The 25,260-nt window shown below is 46.2% G+C and overlaps 1 protein-coding gene across 1 annotated transcript in view; it reads right to left on the bottom strand.

Annotated features, from left to right (window-relative positions):
* CLUAP1 (clusterin associated protein 1) overlaps nt 1-25,260 on the bottom strand; it is a 163,134-nt gene that overhangs the window by 81,268 nt on the left and 56,606 nt on the right. The window contains 3 exon segments of the mRNA XM_030577763.1: nt 16,196-16,337; nt 19,464-19,597; nt 24,546-24,629. Of these exon segments, the coding sequence (XP_030433623.1) occupies nt 16,196-16,337; nt 19,464-19,597; nt 24,546-24,629 (360 nt within the window).

Below are 25,260 nucleotides of genomic sequence, written 5' to 3'. Positions count from 1 at the left end.
TCCAGTTTTCCACTTTTTCCCAAAAGTGTTCTGCCCACTGCTGCCTAGAATGTTGCCTGAAATTCTGGAATTGATCAGACATGGTATTCAAAAGTTATCCTGTTACAGACAAACAGACACAGAAAAATGCCATGGAATTGAGTGTAAGACCTTGCTTCGTTCACACAATTACAGCATGTACTAATATTTATGTTTTATTGTGTGCTGAACTATATGGTGAAGAGTTTAACTCTTGAAATATCTTTCCCATAGGACAGGAAAACAAGGAACTGTACTCCAAGGCCATCATACTTACAAACCAGACTCAGCACTGCCAAAATAGAAGCAATTAATAATTAAGATTTCTCTGCCTACTTTTCAATCTGATATTCAGTAACATTTAGCTACACTGGAGTTGAGTGGTCTCCTGGTGCCCATAAGAATGCTATTAAATATGCATGATTTAAATGCGCTTAGAGAACTGAAGACTATATGCTTTTTATATTAACCTTCTGTCTGGCTGCTGTAACAAGGAGGTTGTGTGATGAGTATTTCCAGATTAAATATTTCAAATAGGACAAAATTTATCCAAATTTATCAAAAGCACAGAATGAATAGAATTGAATCAAGGCCAGAGATGCCACTCACAGACCACAATGACAGCTGCATTCAGAACAGTGAAATGTGTTTTAAGTGACCACTCCAGGCACTGATGAGAAATCAATGGTTTAATGAAGATGTCCTTCTAACAGTGGAGGAGTAGAAATGTACTCAAAATATCTGTGGTTTCCTTGGGCTAGTCTATTCATAAGAGGTTGCCTAATAAGAGTGATCTCTGGTTCAACTTTTATATTATTAGAAGCTTTTATTAAAGCTTAGCACGTACAGTGTTTTCTCCTATTGATCTCAAACACTTTACCAAGGTCAGCAAACATTAAAACTCTTCTTCTACAAAAGGCAAAATGAGACACACTCTAGGTATGTCTAGACATGGAGGTAGGGGTGTGATTCCCGGCTTGTGCAGACATACTTACACTAGCTCACTAAAAATAGTAGTGTAGCTGGGGTAGCATGGACAGTGATGAGTACAAACCCACCCGAGCCTGATGGTATATACTTGGCCCAGCTAGCCAGTGCCCCCGCTTGCCTCTGTAGACGCAGCGTGAGTTTGTGTTACTTGTGCACGTCACAGTGAGTCAATGTCAGAACAGGGAATTGAAACCAAGTCTCCTAACTCCTTATTCAGTATCCTACCTTATCCACTGGACCACACTGCCTCAGACAGGGCATAGATCTATTCATAGAGATCCATTCACTAGCTGCTAAGCCCCTAGAGCAGTAATGAGCTCCTTTTTGGAACCATCTAAAAGATGTAACCCTAAAAATTGCCAGGACACTGTAGGATAAAGCATGGTTGTTTTAGTGATGCTATGGCAGAGACGCTGGCTTAGCAATGACTTTGGGACTCCCATTCCTTATGCTGGTGAAGGCCAGGTGCATTACCTACACAATGGCGACTGCTTCTGGAGAAGGAGTAAAAGAACAGCCACCCAGTACACTGGCACTCCCGAATAGACAACTGATGGCAGCAACATAGAGAATGGCCTAGAAGAAAGTTTTCTGAGGTAGTCTCTTAGGTAAAAATAGTTGAAGGAGAAGGAGGTTCTTCAAAGAACTATTTTGAAAAGACACACTCTGTCCATGCTTTGATGGCTGAAATGGGAGATGGAGAGCAGGCAAAAGTGATTAATAAGTAGCAGAGACTTGGTGTGTTGGTCGATCACAGGATGACTAGGAGCCACCAATGTGACATGGCTGCGAAAAAGACAATGTGACCCTAGGATGCAACAGGTGAGGAATTTCCAATAAAGCTACAGAAATATTCATGACATTGTATAAGAGACAGGTAAGACCTCATCTGGATTATGGTGTACAATTCTGGTAACCCATATACAGGAAAGATTAATTTAAATTGGAAGAGGTTGGAACAACGCTTCAAATTGGAAGAGCTAGGATGATCAGGTGAATGGAGGGGACTGGAACAGCTTGACTTGTTTAGCTTAGCAAAACTAAGGCTGGGAGGGGATATGATCACTCTCTATAAATACACCAGGGAGGATGAAGAGCTACTATTTAAGCTAAAGGACAATGTTAGCACAAGAACAAATGGGTATAAACTGGCCAAAAATAAAATTCAAGCTGGATATTACAAGACCTCTAACCGTCAGAGGAGTGAGGTTCTGGAACAGCCTCCCACTAGGAGCTGTGGGGACAAACAATTAGTTTTAAGCAGCAAAGAGTCCTGTGGCACCTTATAGACTAACAGACGTATTGGAGCATGAGCTTTCATGGATGCATGTATTCACCCATGAAAGCTCATGCTCCAATATGTCTGTTAGTCTATAAGGTGCCACAGGACTCTTTGCTGCTTTTACAGATCCAGACTAACTCGGCTACCTCTCTGATAATTAGTTTTAAGAGAAAGATAGACAACTTGAATGGGGTTGTATGACAGGGTTGCTTGTGACAGTGGAGGGCAGGGTTAGCCTGCCTTGAGGGTCCTGTTTGGTTCACGTCAGATGATCCTAAAATTTTATGCTTTAATCTTCAGATGGTCACCTGCAGGGTTGGGGAAGGGATTACCCCCCCCCTTCCCCAGTGTATTCTGTTTTTGTTTTTGTCTCCTTCTTCTAAAGCATCAGGAATGGCCACACCTGGAGATGGGTCACTAGACAGGGGGGACCTGTGCTCTGTGGTGTCTCTGAGCATTCTCACTCTAGGGTGCTCGGCTTGGATCTTGCTCACATGCTCAGAGTCTAACTGATCACCACATGTACACTCTGGAAAGAACTATCACCAGATCAGATTGGTATTAACCTTGGGTTTGTTTGCCTTCATCAGCAGCATGAGGTGTCGTTCCCTTGCCAGGATCATCTGAGTATATCTCACTTAATCAATGTCCTGCCACTGGCCGGGCCTCAGGCATCAGTGCATCCCCATCCCTTGCTCCCTCCCTCCCATTCTCTGCTTGTAGCAGATAATAGCCAAGGGTACATCTACACTTCACAAAAAAGACTTGCAGCAGTGAATCTCAGAGCCCAAGTCAACTGACTTGGGAGTGAAGGACTCATGCTACAGGGCTAAAAATAACAGTTTAGACATTTGAGTTCAGGCTGGAGCCCAGGCTCTGAAATCTGGCAAGGGGGGAGGGTTTTGGAGCCCAGCCTCCAGCCCAAGCCAAATGTCTACACTGCTATTTTTAGCCCAGTAGTGAGAACCCAAGCTGCCTGATTCAGTTGCCCTGGGCTCTGAGACTCATTGCCAGGTTTTGGTTTTTTGTTTTTTGTTTTTCAGTTTAGATGTATCCTTGGTCTCCTGAGGGCTGTAATACTTTGGTCTAATTTCAGTTGTTGGTTTATTGTATGGGTGTTGGGTAGTGTTGGTGGCCTGGGACAGACAGGAGATCAGACTAGATGATCTATTGCTCTCTTCTGGCCTTAAATTCTTTGACTCTAAACAGCATATTTATTATAAAATGATGCCATATTACTGGGTTCAATTTAAAAACTTATCTTTTTCCTTTACATCAGTTTTGATCAGTCATTAGTTGCATTTTAAAAGGCAGAGAAAGTTTGGCATCTCATATGGGCTACACAGAGGTTCTAAGGCAGGGGCGGGCAAACTTTTTGGCCTGAGGGCCACATCAGGTTTTGGAAATTGTATGGAGGGCCAGTTAGGAGAGGGGTGCATGGCCTGCCCCCTCATTTGCCCCCCACCCCACTTCCTGGGCCCTGACGGACCACTGCAGGACTCCTGTCCCATCCAACCCCTCCTGTTCCCTGACAGCCCCCTGGTATCCTTGTCCCATCCATCACCCCCCGCTCCCTGTCTCCTGACCACCCCCAGAACCCGTCCCTGACTGCCCCCCGCCGCACCATCCAACCTCCTCTCCTTCCTGACTGCCCCCCCGGAACCTCTGCCCCATCCACCTCCTCCCTCCCTGTCCCCTGAACACCCCGGAACCCAGAACCCCTGACTGCACCTCATTGCCCCTTCCAACCCCCCCACTTCCTGACTGCCCCCCTGGACCCTTGCCCCATCCAACACCCCTGTTCCCTGCCCTCTGACCGCCCCGACCCCTATCCACACCCCTGACCCCTGCCCACCACCCTGAATTCCCCTGCCCTCTATCCAACCCCCCCGTCCCCTTGCCGCACTGCCTGGAGCCACGCACTGCGCAGCACAGAGCACCGGGTCAAGCCAGGCTCTGCAGTGGCACTACCCCGGGAGCTCGCAGCCCTGCTGCTGAGAGCATTGCACCGGCCGCAGGGTGAGCTGAAGCTGCAGGGGAGGGGGAAACAGCAGGGGAGGGGCTGGGGGCGAGCCTCCAGGGCCAGGAGCTCAGGGGCCAGGCAGGAAGGTCCTGCAGGCCGGATATGGCCTGCGGACTGTAGTTTGCCTACCTCTGTTCTGAGGCCTTAAATCTGAAAAGTTAAAACACTGCTTCTACAGTGGATTCAAAATTATAGCAACTTTAATAGCCTACATGTCAGGGAATGACTTTAACCTAAAAATGACCAATGATAATTAATGTTTTTCTACACAAGCAGAAAAGCACTGACAACGCTCTGAGAAGGCCTAGTACACAAACCAGAAATCAACTGGTCATGCACTGATGCCCAAGGGATGGGCACAATTCATCCAGCAGCACAAGAAGATAGTGCTGGAAGAGGAGTGGTGACTGAAAAAGCAAAGAACCCCGAAAGGACAAAATACCTTTATTCACTCTCTCTAAATCCCATAAGTACCAATCAATCAGAAAAGTCTTATCAAAAGGAGAGATGACTTCCCCAGATATACCAGTGAACAGGAGGGATAAAATGGAAAGAATTTAATACTTAACACACATTCAAAGGGCTTTCTCATGAAACAGGCGGGTGTTATTTCATTATTGCCAAAGGAACTAAATTATCTGCCCAAATAAGAATGAAAGTTTCAGGTTCCAGGCAGTGAGTTTTTAAATCTTTTGGGATGTTCAATCCCCAGGATTTGCATTTGAGAAACATGTTCTCACACCAGCGGTTGTTAGAGGATTATTGTTGGCACAATCACAACTGAACTGCTAGCGCTACTGGATGTTATTACAGACACTGTCAGGGGCGAAAAATGAACAGAAGGCTGGGGACTAGTATAATTAAAGTTACAACATACTCCTCTTTCTACAGCAGCATCCCTTTGAAATGAGAAGGAAACAGCGTTGTCCTTCGTATAGGCTGGTGGTGTGTGTCATCTGCTCAGTGCCACTTTAATTAAAAAAACCTGTGCAATCTTTAAATCACTTTTCTCATTAGGAAATGCACTCTGGCCGATGTCATTAGCTGTGCAACCTCAGCACAGTACGCACAACTGCTTTGTGCTAAGTGCACTAGAAATTACAGTCTCATTATTCAACCAGTCTCTGGACCAGAGTGAGATTTCACCCTATAAAACATTCATTTGTTCAAGGAAGGTTCGGTAGGAATCAGTTCTCAATATTGAATGGAACCGAGGGGTGCTACTGCTGAGTTAATCTAATTAGACTGCAGTTGCTCTTTTTACTAGCAAGCTATTTAACTAAACACAGAGACAAACATAACAAAAGAATTTACTATAATTTCTCCTACAAAAGATTGTTAAGATTTGATTAGAAGAACAAAAAGCAAATAAGGACTGGAAAATCAATGTGGTGTTTAGGAAAAAGTTTTGACAGTTTAAGGGACTAGGTATTGCACTGGATTAAATGCAATTATCTAGCACTTCAGTCATTTTTCTTCTGTTGATTCTGGAAAGGATACAGTGATGATAAAGTCCAGAACAACTGTCATTTTCAAACTGTCAGTGTTAGATCATAGAGAGACAACTTCTGTTTGTAAGAGAGATGAGTTTTTGAGCTTACACAGAGTTTTTCTTCAGCTACTACCTCAACCATCTTGTCTCTCTAATATCCTGGGATCGACATGGCTACAACACAGCATTCAGTCTTAGATTATACTAATTTTAGAGCAATTTTTTTTCAAGCATAAGATAAATTGTCCACTTCATTGACAAATTGCCAGAGGTGCTGAAGCATCACCTGAAAAGCAAACTAAGACTGATGGAGGAGGATGGAAAAAAGCAACAGCGGGTATTTTAGGATGGCAGGGCAGTAATGCTTAAGTAGATGCACTACTGCACTGTCATTTTTTCCACCAAGTTTGAGAACAGGAGATGAGCAGTGAAATCCCAAGGTTCATTTTAAAAACCTAATTCTGCTTCCTCTCCCAATGGCCAAACTCTGATTTCTAGAAATTTTAAAAATCTTCATTGTCCAGTGACTTCAGCTGGAGTTCTGGCTGCTCAGCACTTTTTGACAATGTAGCTATCAAATGGATGTAGGTACAGCCTTTTCCCCTAGGCGGTGGTACTTGAGTCACTGGTTAACGATGCTTCCCTGCACGGGGATGATGGAGGTGTTTGGCCAATCTTTGTCTTTAAATGTGGGGTCTGTTTTTAACATGACTGCTCCTACACCTTCTGCTGTTAATCCTCTTCATCTCCCTTCCCATTCTTGGTATTCCTCTTATCTGGGCTTTTCTGTCAAGTGACCAATTTCCTAGGTGCTACCAACACTAGGCCTGAGATCTGTGTGCTAAGTGACGAGAAGTGGGCTGTGCTATTTGACACATGAGGCTTTGCAGCAGCAGCAGTAACCAGGAAAATTACCAAGTTACTTGCAACTGGTTTCCAGAGGTGATGAGTCCCTGAAACTTCCATTTAAGTTATACCCTCATTGTAAGCATCAGGGAATAGAAACATTAGTAACCCAGGTGACTAGGCTAGTTCAACAGGCTATTTTCAACAGTTAAAAATTATTATTTTTACACATTTTTATAAATAACATTTTATAAAATGATCTGTGGCAAGATTGGTCTCACTGGTGAAGAGGCCTTCCAGACCCACCATCCCCCTGAAGGGTACATGCTGAGAGATAACTAAAGGGGTTGGTAAGCCACTACAGCCAATGAGATCTCAGCTTTCAGCCAATCCACAGTTCAAATAAAACTGATCTCCCATAGTTTTTCAGATCTCATTTGTGTCAAACAATGAAGTGGGACCTGCAAACTTCTCCTAGTTCCAGAAATACTTAAGCGATGGATTTATGTCAGGCAACTGAGCATCTGCATAGAGCTGAAAAACCAGTTGTCCTCAAGCCTGAACTGAGACTCAAGATATGACCTGGACATCAGTTTATCCTTGCTGGTTCTAAGAACAACATTATTTTGAAGGTATTTAATAGGATGTGATGTAGAGTTTCATTTTACCCCACAAGAATCATAGTTCTCTGGTTCCCTAATCTAGAAGTCAATACTATTCTCTAGATATGTTTAGTACACCATAAACATGCAATACAAACTATCGCGTGATCTGATGTCCCTGATGGAATCCCCTGAAAGTCTATCACAGGTTAAAAGCACTTCTTCTTGCTGTTGTTTTACTGCCCTGCCACAAAACAAGTGATGCAAGTGGTGGCTGGAGCAAGCCTGCTTATTAGAGCATCAACAATAACTGAAACGTAGGAGGGAAGGGAAGTGGATTAATGCTGCTGGAGTAGCCCAGGAAGAGATTTCCTGCCGGATGCCTCTTGACTTCAATACACAAATATTTAAATGAACACGGGGTTCCCACAAACAACCATACTTTACAGGGACCATGCAGTTGTCAGACCTGGGCATGGACTCTTAGATATGGGACACAATGCACTCAGTGGCAGGGCCCTGAGTATGGAAGAAGAGAGTGAACTCAAGCCTGATGGCATTCAGATCTAGGTATAAACCATACCTTCTTCTTGAAGACTTCTCCCCAGGACAGATGTCTTAAAAATACATTTTTGCACACACAAAGTCACAGTACCCACCTCATGGAATGGAGAAACACATATCCTTTTGTTACAAGCTGTTATATGCCTTAAAGTTGCGTGGTGCTTATGTATCACCTTAATAAATATCTATAACCCTATGTGTATGTGTAGATATTGTGTCTGTGGGATATATGAGGTGCTATATACATAAGCCCTCTGAACAGCTGGATGCAAATTCATTACTAATTGCCATGTGGAAATTCATAAATGGTCTCAAACAGCAGTCCAAAATATTTCCAGTCCCAGTATAAAGATTTGATAGTACTTGAACAGAAAGGAGAAATCAGATTTTAGGCTTCATTACAAGTTTTCTTTCAGTCAGGGATGTATGTACTTCTTTTCTGCCAAGGATCTGCATATGGACTACAGCATTATAAACCAAAGGGGCGAAAATATCAGGCTGGCTATGGATTAAAAACACATGGACTAATGATCAAAGCGATGATGTTGATAAAAAGGGAAGCTAATGGGAAACTGGATAACATGGATTACTAAACTGTCAAACTCCTTGATTGACCTGTCAATCATACACCAATTTTTCAAGACCCTTGTTATCTTTTAGACAGTTTCTTTTATACGTCATATGAACAATGGAGCAAGACAGCTGTACTAGTGCTGTCCAATCAGCATGTAGAAATACTTTTCTCACAATATGTCTGTACTGTGGCAGATATCATAGATTTTATTAAATGATCCTGTTTCCCCCATGGTTATAAAGCAGCCTACATCTCCTATGAACCTCCCTCATCAACTGTGCTTTGCTGCTCACCATTCCTATTTCCACACAAAAACCTGCAGTATGCAAAATACACTTTCAGTACAGATTTCTGGGCAAGAGAACAGCATAAAGAGATTAGAAGGAATTTCTAATCCCCAATGGGGGAAGGTATACAAAAATATGGAGCTAAATTCTGTAACTTTTCATTTTCGGACCCCAAATGGATGCAAATTCATGCTGCAAAAGCAAAATTAACATGCATACATACTTTGAGTACGAATAGCCTCATGCACAGCCCCTCAATGCAGAATATTTCTGCCAGGGGTAGGGGCAACTCATACTGGCAAAGAAGGATATGATCTACATATGTAAGACACTAAGATCTGAGAAAAGGAAGCTTTGTGTATCAAAAACACTTCACAATACATACACAAATTACTGAAGTATAGGCTGATGTGAAAGGTGGAAACAGTAAACATGTATGGGTTAAAATAAAGGATAAAAAAAGCATGGGCTAGTAATGATAAGAAGTAAACCCAAAGATTGACAGTAGCAGTAACACAAACTACACGGAACAAGTAGCTGAAAGGATGACTGGTGAAAAATTTGCGGCAACCTGTATATGAAATGGAAAAGGAGGAAGGAAGGAAAGAAATCCATCAGGAAATCCAAATATAAAAGAAAGGGAGAAAGCAAACTGAACTAATGCAACTCAGGGAGTCAAGGGAACACACAAGACTCATACAAAACAAGAATGAAGGCCACATGAGGGGGAACTCCAATATGCCTAAACTTTTAATAGCTATTTTTGAGCAGTTTTCAGTTAAGAGAAGGTTAGAGAACCTTGTGCAAGGAGACTATTAGACACACTAATTGACAAAGCACTGAGAAAACAGTAAGAGCTTGTCTGCATGACAAGTTTCTGCTCTGCAAGTCAGGGTGTGAATCTACAGTGCACCAGCTTGCTGCAACCTAACATGCTGTGTGGACACTGCTATAGGACGGTGAAAGTCAGCTTGCAAAATGTAGTACGTCAAGCTGCACTCTGGCACTTCTAGTCCACTGTGGCAGTGTCCACACAAGATGTTACTTTGAAGCAAGCTGGTGAGCTGTAGAGTCACACCTTGGCTTGCCATGTAGAAAAGCCCAAAGGAAATAAAGAGTACCTGATAAAAAATGGTTACTCACCTTTTGTAACAGTTGTTCTTCGAGATGTGTTGTTCATGTCCATTCCAATCAGGTTTGTGTGCGCACGTGCATGTCGGCCAGAAGATTTTTCCCTTAGCAGCATCCGTTGGGTCAGCCTGGGCACCTCCTGGAGTTGCACCCTCATGGCACCTAATATATAGCCCTGCCAACCCGCCACCCCTTCATTTCCTTCTTGCCAGCTACTCTGACAGACGGGTAGGAGGGTGGGTATTGGAATGGACATGAACAACACATCTCAAAGAACACCAGTTATGAAAGGTGAGTAATCATTTTTTCTTCTTTGAGTGCTTGTTCATGTCAATTCCAATCAGGTGACTCCCAAGCCAAATCTAGGAGGTGAGGTCGGAGTTGTCCACTGACTGGGGTACTGCTCTACCAAAAGGCCACATCATCTCTGGCCTGCCTAGTAATTGCATAGTGAGTGGCGAAAGTGTGTATGGATGACCACGTTGTCGCTCTGCAGGTTTCCTGGGTGAGGACTTGAGCCAGGAATGCTGTTGATAAAGCTTGTGCCCTTATAGAGTGTGCCATTATGGGGAATGCTGGAATCCCTGCTAGACTGTAGCACTCTAATGCATGACACAATCCATGATGAAATGTGATGGGTCAAAGCTCGCTGACCCTTCATCCTGTCCGCTACTGCCACAAAGAGCTGTACTGACTTCCTGAACGGTTTCGTCCTCTCGATGTAAAAGGCCAGTGCCCTGTGGACATCTAGAGTGTGGAGCCTCTGTTCTCTGCTACTCGAATGAGTTTAGGGTAGAAAACTGGGAGGAAAATGTTCTGGTTGATGTGGAACTGCGACACAACCTTTGGGAGGAAGGACAAATGGGGTCTGAGCTGAATCTTGTCCTTAAAAAATACGGTGTAGGGAAGTTCCAATGTTAGAGCCCTGAGCTCAGACACTCTCCAGGCTGAAGCTATTGCCGGTTGGTGGACATGTGGGTACAACCTGTCGAGGCCCTTCAGGAAGTGGCTGACTAGAGGGTTAGCGAAAACTGAACAGCCCTGTACTCCCAGACGGAAAGCCAAGATGGCAGCCAGGCGCATGCTTATAGAAGACAAGGAGAGACCCTCCTGCTTCAAGTGGAGAAGATAATCCAAAATGTGGGGCACAGAGGCTAGCGCTGGGGGCAAGTCGCGCTGTGCTGACCAGACTGAAAATCTCTTCCACTTGGTCAAGTATGTGGCCTTAGTGGAGGGTTTCCTACTGCCGAGAAGGACCTGTCTGACTTGTTCTGAAAAAGAAAACTCGAATGGATTCCACCATGGAGCCTCCATGCTGTGAGATGGAGCAACTGCAGGTTCGGGTGTTGGAGACGCCCGTGATCCTGAGTAAGAAGATCCGGAAAGTGCAGCAAGGTAATCGGGGGTCCCACGGACATGTCTAGGAGAGATGTATACCAATGCTGATGGGGCCAGGCCAATGCTATGAGAATAACCTGAGCTTGGTCTCTGCAGATCTTGAGCAGGATCTTGTGGAGAAGCGGTATTGGCAGGAAGGCGTATAGAAGAGCTCCCCACAATGGACGAGGAATGCATCTGCTTTGGAACCCAGACTGTGATTCTAGAAGGAGCAGAACTGCTGACACTTCCTGTTGCGTTGCGTGGGAAGAGGTCTATCAGAGGACAGCCTCACCTCCGAAAGACCGAACATGCAACGTCTGGCTGAAGGGACCACTCATGGTTGTGGAAGGACCTGCTGAGGTGGTCCACCAGCTCGTTCTGGACCTCGGGAAGATACAACACCTGTAGATCGACTGAGTGTTCTACACAAAAGTCCCATAGCCTGTGTAGAACTTCCTGGCACAGGGGAGAGGAGCGTGAACCCCGGTTTGTTGATATAGAACATCACAGTCATATTGTCCGTCATGACCGATACACATCGACCTTCTAGATAAGGGCAGAATGACTGACATGCTAGGCGCACCGCTCTGAGCTCCCTGACATTGATATGAAGACGGAGATCTGTCTGTGACCAGAAGCCCCGAGTCCTGCGGTCCTCCAGATGTGCTCCCCATCCCAAATCTGATGGGTCTGTCACTAGGGATGGCTGTGGGGCAGCGACAGGCACTCCTGAGCACACCTGCTGAATGTCTGTCCACCACTAGAGCGAGCTGAGGATAGGTTGAGGCAGGGTCACAATCCTGTCCAAGCTATCCCTGGCAGGTCTGTACACTGACGCAAGCCACGACTGGAATGGCCAAAGCCTGAGTCTGGCGTGTCGTACCACATATGTACAGGCTGCCATATGCCCAAGAAGCTTCAGGCAATTTCTCGCAGTGATGGTGGGGAACTGCATGAGTCCCTGGATCATGATGTTGAGAGCCTGAAATCTCATCTGGAGGAGGAATGCTGTGGCTTGAGTTGAGTCCAGTACCACCCCATGACCTCTATCCTCTGGTCTGGGGAGAGAGTCGATTTGGTTTTGTTCAGGAGCAGGCCCAGATTCTTGAAGGTGGCTCTGATAAATGCCACCTGAGCTTCCACCTGATCTCTGGAGCGGCCTTTGATCAACCAGTCGTCGAGGTTCGGGAACACCTGCACCCGATGTCTCCGCACAAAGGCGGTGACGACTGCCATGCACTTGGTGAATACTCAAGCTGCTGCTGACAGGTCGAATCGGAGGACAGTAAATTGGTAATGGGAACCATTTCTGTGGTTGTGCCCAATTGCTATGTGAAAATATGCATCCTTCAAGTCGAGGGCAGCATACCAGTCTGCTGGATCCAGTGAAGGGATAATGGAGGCCAGGGAGACCATAGAGAACCTGAGTTTCCTCACAAACTTGTTGAGGTTGTGCAGGTCCAGGATAGGCCTGAGGCCACCTTTGGCCTTCGGTATTAGGAAATAGCAGGACTAGAAACCCTCGCCCCTGTGTTCCAGTGGAAACTCCTCCACTGCCTCTAGTGCTAGGAGCGAATGCACCTCCTGAATGAGAAGTTGCTCGTGAGAAGGGTCTCTGAAGAGGGATGGGGAAGGGGGGTGGAGGGCACAGAACTGGATGGAGTATCCTCTCTCTACCGTGCAGAGCATCCAAGAGGTCCGACGTGATATGGGACCATGCGTGGTAGAAAGGGGATAGTTGGGAGGAAAAGTTAAGGTGGGGTAGATCCAGTCTGGAACATCGTCCTCGACCGCACCTTCAAAAGGCTGGTTTAGGGCCAGACGGTGGTTTGGGCTACACAGAATCTTGATTAGTGGAGGGGTATTGCCTCCTCCTGCTGCTCCAATTCCTCCTCTGAGAACTGTCCTGGCAGTTCTGCTACTGGAACCTTTGAGGAGGTTGCAGGAGGAAGTGTTTCCACTGTGTGGCAGGGGTATGCAAGCCCAAGGATCTGAGGGTGGCTTGGAAGTCTTTTAGCTGTGGAGCCATTTGCCCATATTCTCTGAAAACAGAGTCTCGCCCTCAAATGGGAGGTCCTGAATGGTTTGCTGGACCTTGTAGGGTAACCCTGAGACTTGCAGCCAAGCCTCCTGCTGCATAGCTAACCCTGTCACCATTACTCTAGTGGCAGCATCTGCAGCATCAAACGCTGACTGCAATGAGGCGTGGGAGACTAGCTTCCCTTCTTCTACCAAGGCGGTGAACTCTGACCGAGAATCCGAATGGACAAGCTCTGTGAACTTCGCCATTGCTGCACAAGTGTTATAAGAGTACCTGCTCACAATGGCCTGTTGATTAGCAATACGGAGTTGTAAACCACCAGTCGAGTAGACCTTCCTACCCACAAAGTCTAGGTGTTTAGCATCCCTATTCTTTGGGGAAGGACCTTGGAAGCCCTGTCTTTCCCATTGGTTAGCTGCATCGACCACCAGCAAGTCTGGAGGTGGGTGGGAGTACAGATGCTCAAAGCCTCTGGAAGGTACAAAATATTGCCGCTCATTGTGTTTGGCAATGGGTGGCAAGGATTCCAGAGTCTACCACAGGGTCTTAGTGGTGTCTACAATCATTTTTATGAGGGCTACCCATGAAGGTCCTGAGGGTGCTAGGATGTCCACCATGGGATCCACCTCCACTACCACCTCCTCAGCCTTGATGCCCAGACTCTGGGAAGCCCTGCGGAGCAGCTGCAGGACTCCGTTGTCCTCTAACACAGGCACTATGGTTGTCCCTGCCAACGGTTCGTTTGGCAACGAGGAGGAAGCGTGTGCCAGTAGTGGAAACTCCCTACCACCTGCCCCGGAGGGGTCACATGACTCCCAGGGCAGCGCTGGAGGAAGTGGCGCCGATGACGGTGCCGGGGCCATAGGCATTGTAACAGGTGTTGGCATCAGTCTCAACGGAGGGAGCTGCCAGTATTGGGGGGCCTGGTGCCAACATTGGTACCGGGACCACAGGTGCCTGCATCGAGGTTGATGTCGACAATGATACAGGTGTGGGAGATGGGTGCGTCGACGCCATGAGGGCCAGTGCCGCAGTTGGAGCTGAGCACGGTGCCGGAATCGACTATGGGGTGGGAGGCAAAGGGGTAGGGACCGTAGGCACTGAGGGCAGATGCGCAGCGGAAGGCAGTACGAAAGCGGCGGAGGCCACTGAAGATGTTGCTGACTGTGAGCTCTGGGTTCCTTCCTGGCTCTGGTGAAAAGCCCAGGGGGTCCAGAAGGGCCACTAAGGTCGATTCTGCCACTGCAGAGGCCACTCCTGATTCTCCCTTCTGTCTCTACCTGACCTCACTCTATGACTTCTGCTCCTACACAAGCGATAGGAGTCAGACTCCGACTCCGAGGTCTCAGACACTGAAGACCATGAAGGAGCTGATCCTCAATGCCTCAAACGTTGAGAGCTCGGGGAGGTGTTGATGGACAAGGCGAAGGGGAACATCTTGACATTATAGCTGACTTCCCTTTAGAGTGTACCAGAGGATGTGGTTCTGTCAGTGCTGAGGGTTCCTCTCTGGCAGGCAAGAATGGTGACATCAGGTAAAGGAGGTCTCAAGCAACCTAGTATGCTTCTGGCATGTACGGGAGCTGCAGCTGCTGTGTAGGTGCCGGTGATGGAGATGGGGCTGGACTTGACTGCCGCACCTGGGCAGGAGTCGACATGGCTCCAGAAGGAGATGCCAAGGTTTGGCCCGCTTGGGGTCGCACATCTCGTGGCTTAGCCGGAGGAGAACGGTCGTCCAGCCTTTTCTTCTTTTGAGACACCGGCGAGTGAGAGCGGTACCTACTGTCAGACAGGCCCTGTGAGGAGCCATGGCGGTGCCGAGCACCCCTGGAGGAGTCCTTCCCCGGTGCCGAACTTGCCGATGACGCCAGGGCGCTCCAGGTCGAGGACAACGCCATAGGGATCGGGTCTCTCGAGCCCAGGTTGGAGTGGGGGCATAGGGCTGCCTCCATGAGGATCACCTTGAGCCGCTGTTCTCTTCCTTTAAGTGTTCTTGGATGGAACTCATGGCAGATCTTACAACGATCTTTCTGATGGGTCTCCCCCAGGCACTGTAGACACGATGAGAGCGGGTCACTTTTCGGCATGCATTTGGCATAGACCACGCAGTTCTTGAAACCCAGGTACCGCAGCATACCACAGCACCAGAGTGCGGGGTGGGAAACCCCCAACAAACACTGTACTGTACTAAACTATTAATTCGAACAACACTAAGAACTAACTATGTACAACGAAATAGAGAAAAATCTTGCTGAGCAAGAGCCAAGGGAAGTTCCAGCCACCGTCACTGGCGGTAAGAAGGAACTGAAAGGGTGGCGGGTCATCAGGGTTATATATTAAGACGCTATGAGGGTGCAACTCCAGGGGGCACTCAAGCCGACCCAACAGATGCTGCTAAGGGAAAAATCTTCCAGCCAATGTGCACGTGTGCACACACATCTGATTGGAATCGACATGAACAAGCACTTAAAGAACTGTAAATACGTGCGCTGCAACATGCACCCATTGGTTTTAAAAGAACTAGAAAGAGGGAGTTCAGAATTGCTGAAAATTGGTTCTTCGTGAACCCTGGGAAGTATGTGAGAGATAAAAGGAGAAATAAAAGATGATAGGGGAAAAGTTGCAGTGACTGGAAAAGACAGCAGTTGCCTGATGCTGATCTAATTTATGCAGATTTTACAACAGCTTAACTCCACTGACTTATGAGCTAAAAGTGTGCTATCTTGTTTGCTCAAGATCTCTCCAATTCAAAACTAGAGAACATAAAAATGATGATCTTATTAGTGGAGAGACAGCTCTGAGGATATGTATTAATTATCCTGCTGCTGTGGGAAGTGGCAGGAGGCAATGAAAATCTTTTTGGCTATTGCTAGATAATAAACAGAGGCATGCACGATGGGGCAGAGGTTAAAAAAGTACATTTAGCTAAGCTAATGTTTTGTCTGGAAATACAAAACTTCCTTACCTCAAACCTCTCCTCCTCTACTCTGTGATGATCATCCAGTTGCTGCTCCAGATAGGCCAGATTACGGAATTTTTCGAGATAACTGCTATACTGTTTCTGCAGCTCCTCCTCGATCTTCTCGTACTCATCCATAAAGGCTGGTCTGGAGAGCCCAGAGACAAAACAACACAGAAAACAAAACTATTTGAAGCTGCAGAACTCTGCAACACGCACTTTCCTTTTCTCAGTTCCCTCTGTATTCCCACTACTAGCCTAATCCAAAAAGCATCTCTCTTCACTCTAAATGCTCCACATTATTTTAAAGATACTAGAATCACTGGGCAAAATCCTACCCTCTATTGCACAGGTGTGCTGGGGCAAAGGAGAATTGTAGGCAGCCTTTCACCACACCTGCCCATGTAAGCAGAAAGACAGAATTTTCCCCTAGCAATAAGGACAACACTAGCAAGAGATTAGTTTTCTTGCTGATCAAAGCTCCATACCTCAAAGTGGGCATGGTCCAGCCCAGGGGTCTCAAACCCAAATGACCACGAGGGCCACATGAGGACTAGTACATTGGCCCGAGGGCTGCATTACTGACACCTCCCCCCTGCTGCCCTCGGCCCCGCCCCCACTCCACACCTTCCATGAGGCCCCGCCTCTTCCCACTCCTTCCCTGCCCCCATTCCAATCCCTTCCCCGAAATCCCCACCCCAGCTCCACCTCCTCCCTGCTGCCAGGGGCTGTAGGAGGGGTGTAGGGTGTGGCAGGGGCTCAGGGCAGGGAGTTGGTGAGGGGTGTGGCAAGGGGTCAGGGCACTGGGTTGGGGTGTAGGAGGGGTGTGGCAGTGGGTTCAGGGCAAGGGGTCAGGTGCAGAGCAGGGGGTTGGGGTGCAGGAGGGGTGCGAGGCAGCAGGTGGCTCAGGGCAGGGAGTCAGGGTGCAGCAGGTGGCTCAGGGAAGGGGACTGGGGTGCAGGAGGGGTGTGGGCTGCAGCTGGGGGCTCAGGGCAGGGGTCAGCGTGCAGGGTACAGTAGGGAGCTGGAGTATGGCAGGGGGCTCAGGGCAGTAGGTTGGGGTGCAGGAAGGGTGTGGCAGGGGGTCAGGGTGCAGGAAGGGGCTCAGGGTAGGGGGTTCAACTGCAGGAGGGGTTTAGGGGTGGGCTCTGGCCCAGCGCGCACTGGGGGCAGGGCAGGCTCCCTGCCTGTCTGCCCGCCCTGCCCCTGTGCTACTCTGGGAAGCAACGTGGGGGAGCAAGGGCACAGGGCCGTGTGTTGCTGTTGCTTCAGGCACCGCCCCCAGCATCTCCCATTGGCCGGGAACGGGGAACCACGGCCAATGGGAGCTGCTGGGAGCGTTGCCTGAAGCAACATCAACACACGCCCCGCGCCTCTCTTCCCCCACATTCTTTCCGCTTCCCTGAGAAGCGCAGGGGTAGGGCAGGCAGGCAGGGAGCCTGCCCTGCCCCCGGTGCGCGCCTGGCCAGAGCTGCTCTAGGTAAACGCTAGGGGAGGGTGGGGGGCTGTGAGGAGCTCGTGGGCCGCAGAAAATAACTTTGCGGGCCACATGTGGCCTGCGGGCTGCGTTTTTGAGACCCCCTGGTCCAGCCCCACAGCAGGCTAGCAGAGTTCTTCTACTTGATATCTGTGCTTGCCAGGATATGTTATTTCTCTGCAACAAAACTGTCCTATAATGTGTCTGCTGCGTGCCATCACCCACCAGCAATGAATCATCATGCCACCCTGGGGCTCTTGTAGCACACAGACCAGTTCTGCTCTGCTGCCCACCCCCACCCCACGTGCCTCCATCTGGTAAAGACAGGATTTTTATCATGGCATTTGTCATGAACATACAGCTAAGGGTAGCATAAAATCCCTCCTTTACCCATAAAGGGTTAAAAAGCTCAAATAACCTGGTTGGCACCTGACCAAAAGAACCAATAAGGGGAGAAGATACTTTCAAATCTGTGGGGGAAGGTTTTGTTTTGTGCTCTCTTTGTTGTTATCTCCAGGACAGAGAGGGACCAGGGCAGAAAAAATACATCTACTAAAATCATATCTGAAATAAGCATCTAAGACTACAACTGTAAGTAATAGCAAGGAAATACGTTAGGCTATCTTTTGTTTTAGCTTGTGAATCTTCCTATGGTAAGAGGGAGGTTTATTCCTGTTTTTTCTAACTTTAAAGTTTTGCCTAGAGGGGAATCCTCTGTGTTTTAACTCTTACTACCCTCTAAAATTACCTTCCGTCCTGATTTTACAGAGGTGCTTCTTTTACTTTTTTTTTTTTTTCTTCTTTTAAGAACCTGATGGGTTTTTAGGACACTAAAAACCAAAGGGTCTGGTCTGTGCTCACCTTGTTTACCTATTTGGTTGGTATATTATTCTCCAGCCTCCCTAGGAAAGAGGTTAAAGGGACTTGGGGGGATATTTTGGGGAAACAGGAACTCCAAGTGGTCCTTTTCCTGAATATTCGTCTAACTCACTTGGTGGTGGCAGTGATACCGTCCAATGACAAGGAAGAATTTGTGCCTTGGGGAAGTTTTTAACCTAAGCTGGTAGAAATAAGCTTAGGAAGTCTTTCATGTGAGTCCCCACATCTGTACCCTAGAGTTCAGAATGGGGCGGGAACCCTGACAGCATTTATACACAAACATAACGAAGGCACTTCCATCCCCTTGATTTCCTTATTCTCTCTCATTAAAGAGATCACAGATCAAGCAACTGCTCATACTCAATACAAGATCCAAATATGACTGAAGCTAGAAACCAAATCTAAGGCCTGACTGTGTGTGCCTTGATTGCATGGCAGTCCAGGATGCTCTCTTGATGACCCTTCCGCATCCAAGGATACTTCATGACCTGTTTCTTCATCTACTACCTACCAGTGTCTGGAAAAGTTAGGAATATCTTAGAAATCAAGCAGCATGTTTCACCATTTTTTCTCCTAGAAGCCTCTGCACCCAGAGATACCATCTGGATTTAATGACTTTTTTAAAGTCTGATCATTTTGAAAAGTTCAAGTGACAATTTAAAAATAAAATAACATTTTGGCTGTCTTGACAGTAGCAAAATGTTAGTCAGTTTCAAAACCAGATGATTGGAAAATTAATATTTACAGCCTAGGCATGTTTGCAATGGCAAATCACTACATTTAGCGCACTCCTCAGAGGCCATCATATTTCTCGGATTTTTTACAGACTAATCAATCTTTACTACAGTGGGAATTAAGAAGATACTTCACCACCATTTATACTAATTCTGCTGCGGATAAAAGGTACATAGTCTTTACCGGACACTCTGTAGGGTCTGCAGTCGCTTCTGGTTTCTTTCCAGTTCCAGTTTTCTCTTTTCAATCTTGGCTTCCAAGTTGGCTTCATCCGAGGCCACGTTATTCAACATGTCCTTAGTCTTCTGGACTTGTTCCTGAAAGAGAGAATGAGTGGCTGAGTCATGGCCTGCAGAAGTGTAACTCCAATCATCTTTCAGACTCCTAGCCTGATTCTGCATTATCCTGCACCTTGTGTCATCACAGAATTTTGTAACCATCAGCCATGTTATGCATCCAGGCTCAGGCAAAGATCAGTCTTCCACCAGCATTCTTGTGTGTCACACTCTTATTACAATCATCATTTAGCTTTTCTTACATCATGGGTCTCACTGACAGCATTAGAAAGGTTATTATTTGGTTTACAAATCAAACGTATTTATTGTGGACACTACAGAGAAAATTCTGTTCTGTCGTAACAGCTGGCTTTTCCTCTTTCTGATCCTGGGATTAGATATAGATTACACAGTATTATTCTGCACTGCTGAGCACTGACACTGCATGAAAATAAACCAGCACCATTGTTTTGGGACCAAATATGGCCTCTGTGCATGCATTCTGCAGTTTCAACTGGACAGTGTATTCTTCAGTTCTTGTCCTGAACTGTTACACGATATTGCGATTTTGAACAGCTGTCACATCCCACTCCAGAGTGGCCTGCATTTTAGTGGTGAGTAAAGTGATTTTTAGATGCAATGACTATAAAGCCTAAAGGCACTGTTACAACTGTAACTGAAAACCATTATTAGGTTTGCCTGTGCCAAACCAGGGTCACTCGGCTGGTTCCAATAAATTCAAGGACTTAGTTTACTACCCCCTGGGAGAAGTTCCTATATTCAGTATCCACTGAGCCTTTTTCAAGTTCATTCTTCCTGAACCAAAGTGAATCCGCATTCAAATGCACAGTAGATTTAAACTGAACCTAGTGCTGTTGTAATTGCAATATAGTTTACCAGTAAGGCTGTGTTTATTGCAGTGATTATGCTTTCAAAGGAGCAATTATTTGAAAATGCAATCCAAGTACTTTTCCATTTCTGTTTGCCTTCAGTTAAATAAAAAGGAAATTCAATGGAGAATTCTACTCAGATGCAGCACTATGGCTGAGATTTTCAACAATTCAAAATGAGGAATTTCAAAGATATGTTTCCCAAAGCAACTGCAATTCAGCCAATTTAGGCAGACTTGCAAAATTCTATATGCCCATGTGCCCAAGATGAGTAATCTATTTCTTGGCAGGCAAGAAAAATAGTTTTTTCATTATCACCATTATCATCACTCTGGCAAAGGCACCACTATATTTGGTGCCTAGCCAGGTACATTTTCATAACAGTTTTCCAAGGCTGACAATACTCATACGAAGTATATTGTGTCATAAAAATAAGAGGGCTGATCCTGTAAACACTACCAGGCATGCAGATTCTTCCTGGCTGTGTGTGCATGAGGTGGGTGGGAGAGAGTAGACAGTCTTTTCTCCCCTGCATGGCCCATACATGGGAACTAGATACATTCATGGATGATGGGTCCATCAATGGCTATTAGCCAGGATGGGCAGGAATGGTGTCCCTAGCCTCTGTTTGCAAGAAGCTGGGAATCGGCAACAGGGGATGGATCACTTGATGAATACTGGGCTAGATGGACCTTTGGTCTGACCTAGTCTTACTGTTCTCATAGTCTTATGCAAAAGGAATGCATTTAGGGTACTGCAGCCATGACTCCTCTAGGGGCATGTGATGCCTGAAAGAAGATGGGGAGGGGTGGACAGAAGGGACAGTGATGGCTCTGTCTCCCCGTCCCCCAGCATACCCAATGGTCAACAGAGCCAGCTGGAGTGAGGGTGGGAAAGCTGTATCCCACAGAGGGGTGCAGTGAGGGGGTGTTGTCTCTGTGCTCCTTAGAGCTCAGGGAACAGTTGGTCTCCCTTAACCAGATTACCTCCTGGGGTTCCTCTTGCAGCAACAGAGTTCTTCGTTATAAGTGCAATAGCAACCCTGCTAAGGTCTCCAGGACTAGCACTACTTCCTGACAAATATCACATTTTAAAAGAACCTAATCGGTCTTGATCTCTTTGTTTTTTCTTAGCCCTGCCATGGTCATCTTTTCAAAAATAAATTGCAATCAGAATAGTGCTACATACTCTACTTCAATCAGGAAGAGAAAGGGTAAAAAAACCTTCACATATGTTAAAATGTGCTGGGTATGTTCAAAGCATTTGCTCCTTTGAAACTCTGATCGTTAAGAAAGTTGTTTAATTAAGACAGAGCTATGTGTTTGTTGAAATTCCAGCAGTGAAGGTTATATGCTGTTCAGCTAGAGTAGATCATTTCATTAACTGGTCTGGAACTAACCAGCTGAGGTAGGTTTGAGTTATTGATATTTCCCATTAAATTATCCACTCTAATATGCTGAGACTGGCTTACTGGAGCTACAGCCTAGGATATCAATACATATTAACAACATTCAAGATGCATATAGACTGTGAACAGCAGAAAAAGCAGATGGAGAGATCACTTAGTGTATCTATTGATTTGGCATAGCTATTTAATCCTGAAGCTCTGCTTCCTCTGATATATGTGTGTGTTGGATACAGTTAAAGCAGCAAAGAGTCCTGTGGCACCTTATAGACTAACAGACGTTTTGGAGCATGAGCTTTCGTGGGTGAATACCCACTTCGTCAGATGCATGTAGTGGAAATTTCCAGGGGCAGGTATATATATGCAAACAAGAAGCAGGCTAGAAATAACGAGGTTAGTTCAATCAGGGAGAATGAGGCCCTCTTCTAGCAGCTGAGGTGTGAAAACCAAGGCAGGAGAAACTGGTTTTGTAGTTGGCAAGCCATTCACAGTCTTTGTTTAATCCTGAGCTGATGGTGTCAAATTTGCAGATGAACTGAAGCTCAGCAGTTTCTCTTTGAAGTCTGGTCCTGAAGGTTTTTTGCTGCAGGATGGCCACCTTAAGGTCTGCTATAGTGTGGTCAGGGAGGTTGAAGTGTTCTCCTACAGGTTTTTGTATATTGCCATTCCTAATATCTGATTTGTGTCCATTTATCCTTTTCCGCAGAGAAAAGAAGAAAGAAACCAACAGGACTCCACTAACCATCACATACAGTCCCCAACTAAAATCCCTCCAACGCATCATCAGAGATCTACAACCCATCCTGGACAATGATCCCACACTTTCACAGGCCTTGGGTGGCAGGTCAGTCCTCACCCACAGACAATCTGCCAACCTGAAACATATTCTTACCAGTAACTGCACACCGCACCATAGTAACTCTAGCTCAGGAACCAATCCATGCAACAAACCTCGATGCCAACTCTGCCCACACATCTACATCAGCAACACCATCACAGGACCTAACCAGATCAGCCACATCATCACCGGTTCATTCACCTGCACGTCCACCAATGTAATATACACCATCATATGCCAGCAATGCCCCTCTGCTATGTACATCGGCCAAACTGGACAGCCTCTACGGAAAATGATAAATGGACACAAATCAGATATTAGGAATAGCAATATACAAAAACCTGTAGAAGAACACTTCAACCTCCCTGGCCACACTATAGCAGACCTTAAGGTGGCCATCCTGCAGCAAAAAAACTTCAGGACCAGACTTCAAAGAGAAACTGCTGAGCTTCAGTTCATCTACAAATTTGACCCCATCAGCTCAGGATTAAACAAAGACTGTGAATGGCTTGCCAACTACTAAACCAGTTTCTCCTCCCTTGGTTTTCACATCTCAACTGCTAGAACAGGGCCTCATCCTCCCTGATTGAACTAACCTCATTATCTCTAGCTTGCCTGCATGTATATACCTGCCCCTGGAAATTTCCACTACATGCATCTGATGAAGTGGGTATTCACCCACGAAAGCTCATGCTCCAAAGCGTCTGTTAGTCTATAAGGTGCCACAGGACTCATTGCTGCATTTACAGATCCAGACTAACATGGCTACCCCTCTGATACTTGGATACAGTTAGCTATTCAATAATTTAATTTGTTTGGGCTTGATTCCCCCATACCCCAGCTGGCAGGGGCAACTATGCTTCTGGGATGTTTTCAGCCCTAGAGCAGGACGGGCAGTGTTTGCACTGATACTCATTTTTTAGGAGTCTGCCTATCAGATAACCAATTTAGCATGGCCAGGGTTTCATGGAACCCCACTGGTGGAGACTACTCGATAGATTGCCCTGACTCAGTACATTCCTAGGTGTTCTGACTACATGCTCTTTTTAACCACTACCAACTCTTTTGCCACTGATCGTGTTACAGCCAAACAGAGAAATGCCACTGAGTTGTTGGCCAATTAATAGACCTCACCAGATATTAGCTTGTCCTGCAGCAATTAAAATTCAGAGCTGACACTTGCCATTCAGGATCACAGGATGGGGCCATTTAAAAAAAATCTTGTTAAAATCTTCAGGTTCGCTTTGGAATTCTACCTATTTAAAGATAAATGTTCCCTCAGTTAAAATGCAGGCTCAGCACCACCTCCAGTTTGGAAACAGAATGCTTTTCTTTGAAGTGGACTAGTGTGGGAGAATTTAAAATAAGGGTATGCCTACACTGCAACGTAAGCGGCGAAGTAGTGGGAATTGAATCAGCTCTCCCATGTTAGGGAACCCTGGGCCTGAGCGTCTACACTGTATTTTAAGCCTACATTAAGACTGTTCTGATCAGTGCTCGAACCAAGGGCTCTGGCATCCACACTGCACTGCGCAGACTTGAGTCAAAGTAACCATATCCCAGAGAGCCCAGCGCCATTCTAGCCCTAGGAACTCCCACCATGTTTGCGGTTTTTATTGCCATCACGCTTTACCTAATTGTTGGGAAGTTTACAGCTGGCATTGAAATCATTTACAGAATGGATGGGAAGCTGTTCAGGTTTAGCAGGCTGAAAGCCAAGAGTAAGATTTCCACAACATCTATTGTGGAACTTCAGTATGCTGATGATAATGCAATCTTTGCCCACTCTGAGAGAGATCTTCAAACTATCTGGAATGTGTTTGCTGATGCGTCTGCTTACCAGATGCTTCTGCTTACCAGAACATCTTTGATGGCAATTTTCATCACCTTTTCAGTCTCATTTATCTCCAGAGGTCTCGCAATGGATTCCGTTCTCAATTCCTAGGAAATAAAAACACATCAATATACTCAAGCATCATGCAAAGGAACTAACAGTCACAGAACTGAGGGTGATCGAGCAACTCCGACAAAGGCGTGTGCATAATAAATGGAGTGGAATTTAATATTTATGACTCATTGCTCAGAGAGCACCACAGAACGGGAGGCTATGAAAAAGGTCAGAGTTAATGGAGGCCAGTGTTAAGAATTAGCAATGCAGACATCATTTCAAAGTGAGAGGAGAACTGTTGCTCTGAGCTGGGAACACCTTCAAGAGCACAGTTTCAGCCACTTTCTTGTCATTAATATTAAAGGAAATTACATGGGTTAATACCCCATACACCTTGCTCAAAATGTACCCAAGAAGGTTAATTTATTATTTTCAATAAAGATATTAAAAAGGCCACAAATGATGAACATACATCTGATCTACTTCAGCCCTATGAGCCAAATGCCTCAGCTAACCAGACTAAGGACTTGTCTATGCTACAGGGCTTAGAGCCGCATAGTTAAGAGTGCTGGAGCTGTGACACCAATAACTCTGTAGTGTAGACATAGATTACAGTGACAGAAGGGGGTTTCCGCTGCTGCAGGAACTCCGCCTTCCCGAGTAACAGAGGCTACATTGATGGAA

Source organism: Gopherus evgoodei, chromosome 10 (genome assembly GCF_007399415.2).
Source record: "Gopherus evgoodei ecotype Sinaloan lineage chromosome 10, rGopEvg1_v1.p, whole genome shotgun sequence".
NCBI classification, from domain to species: Eukaryota; Metazoa; Chordata; order Testudines; family Testudinidae; genus Gopherus; species Gopherus evgoodei.
This window is presented reverse-complemented; position numbering and strand designations above follow the sequence as displayed.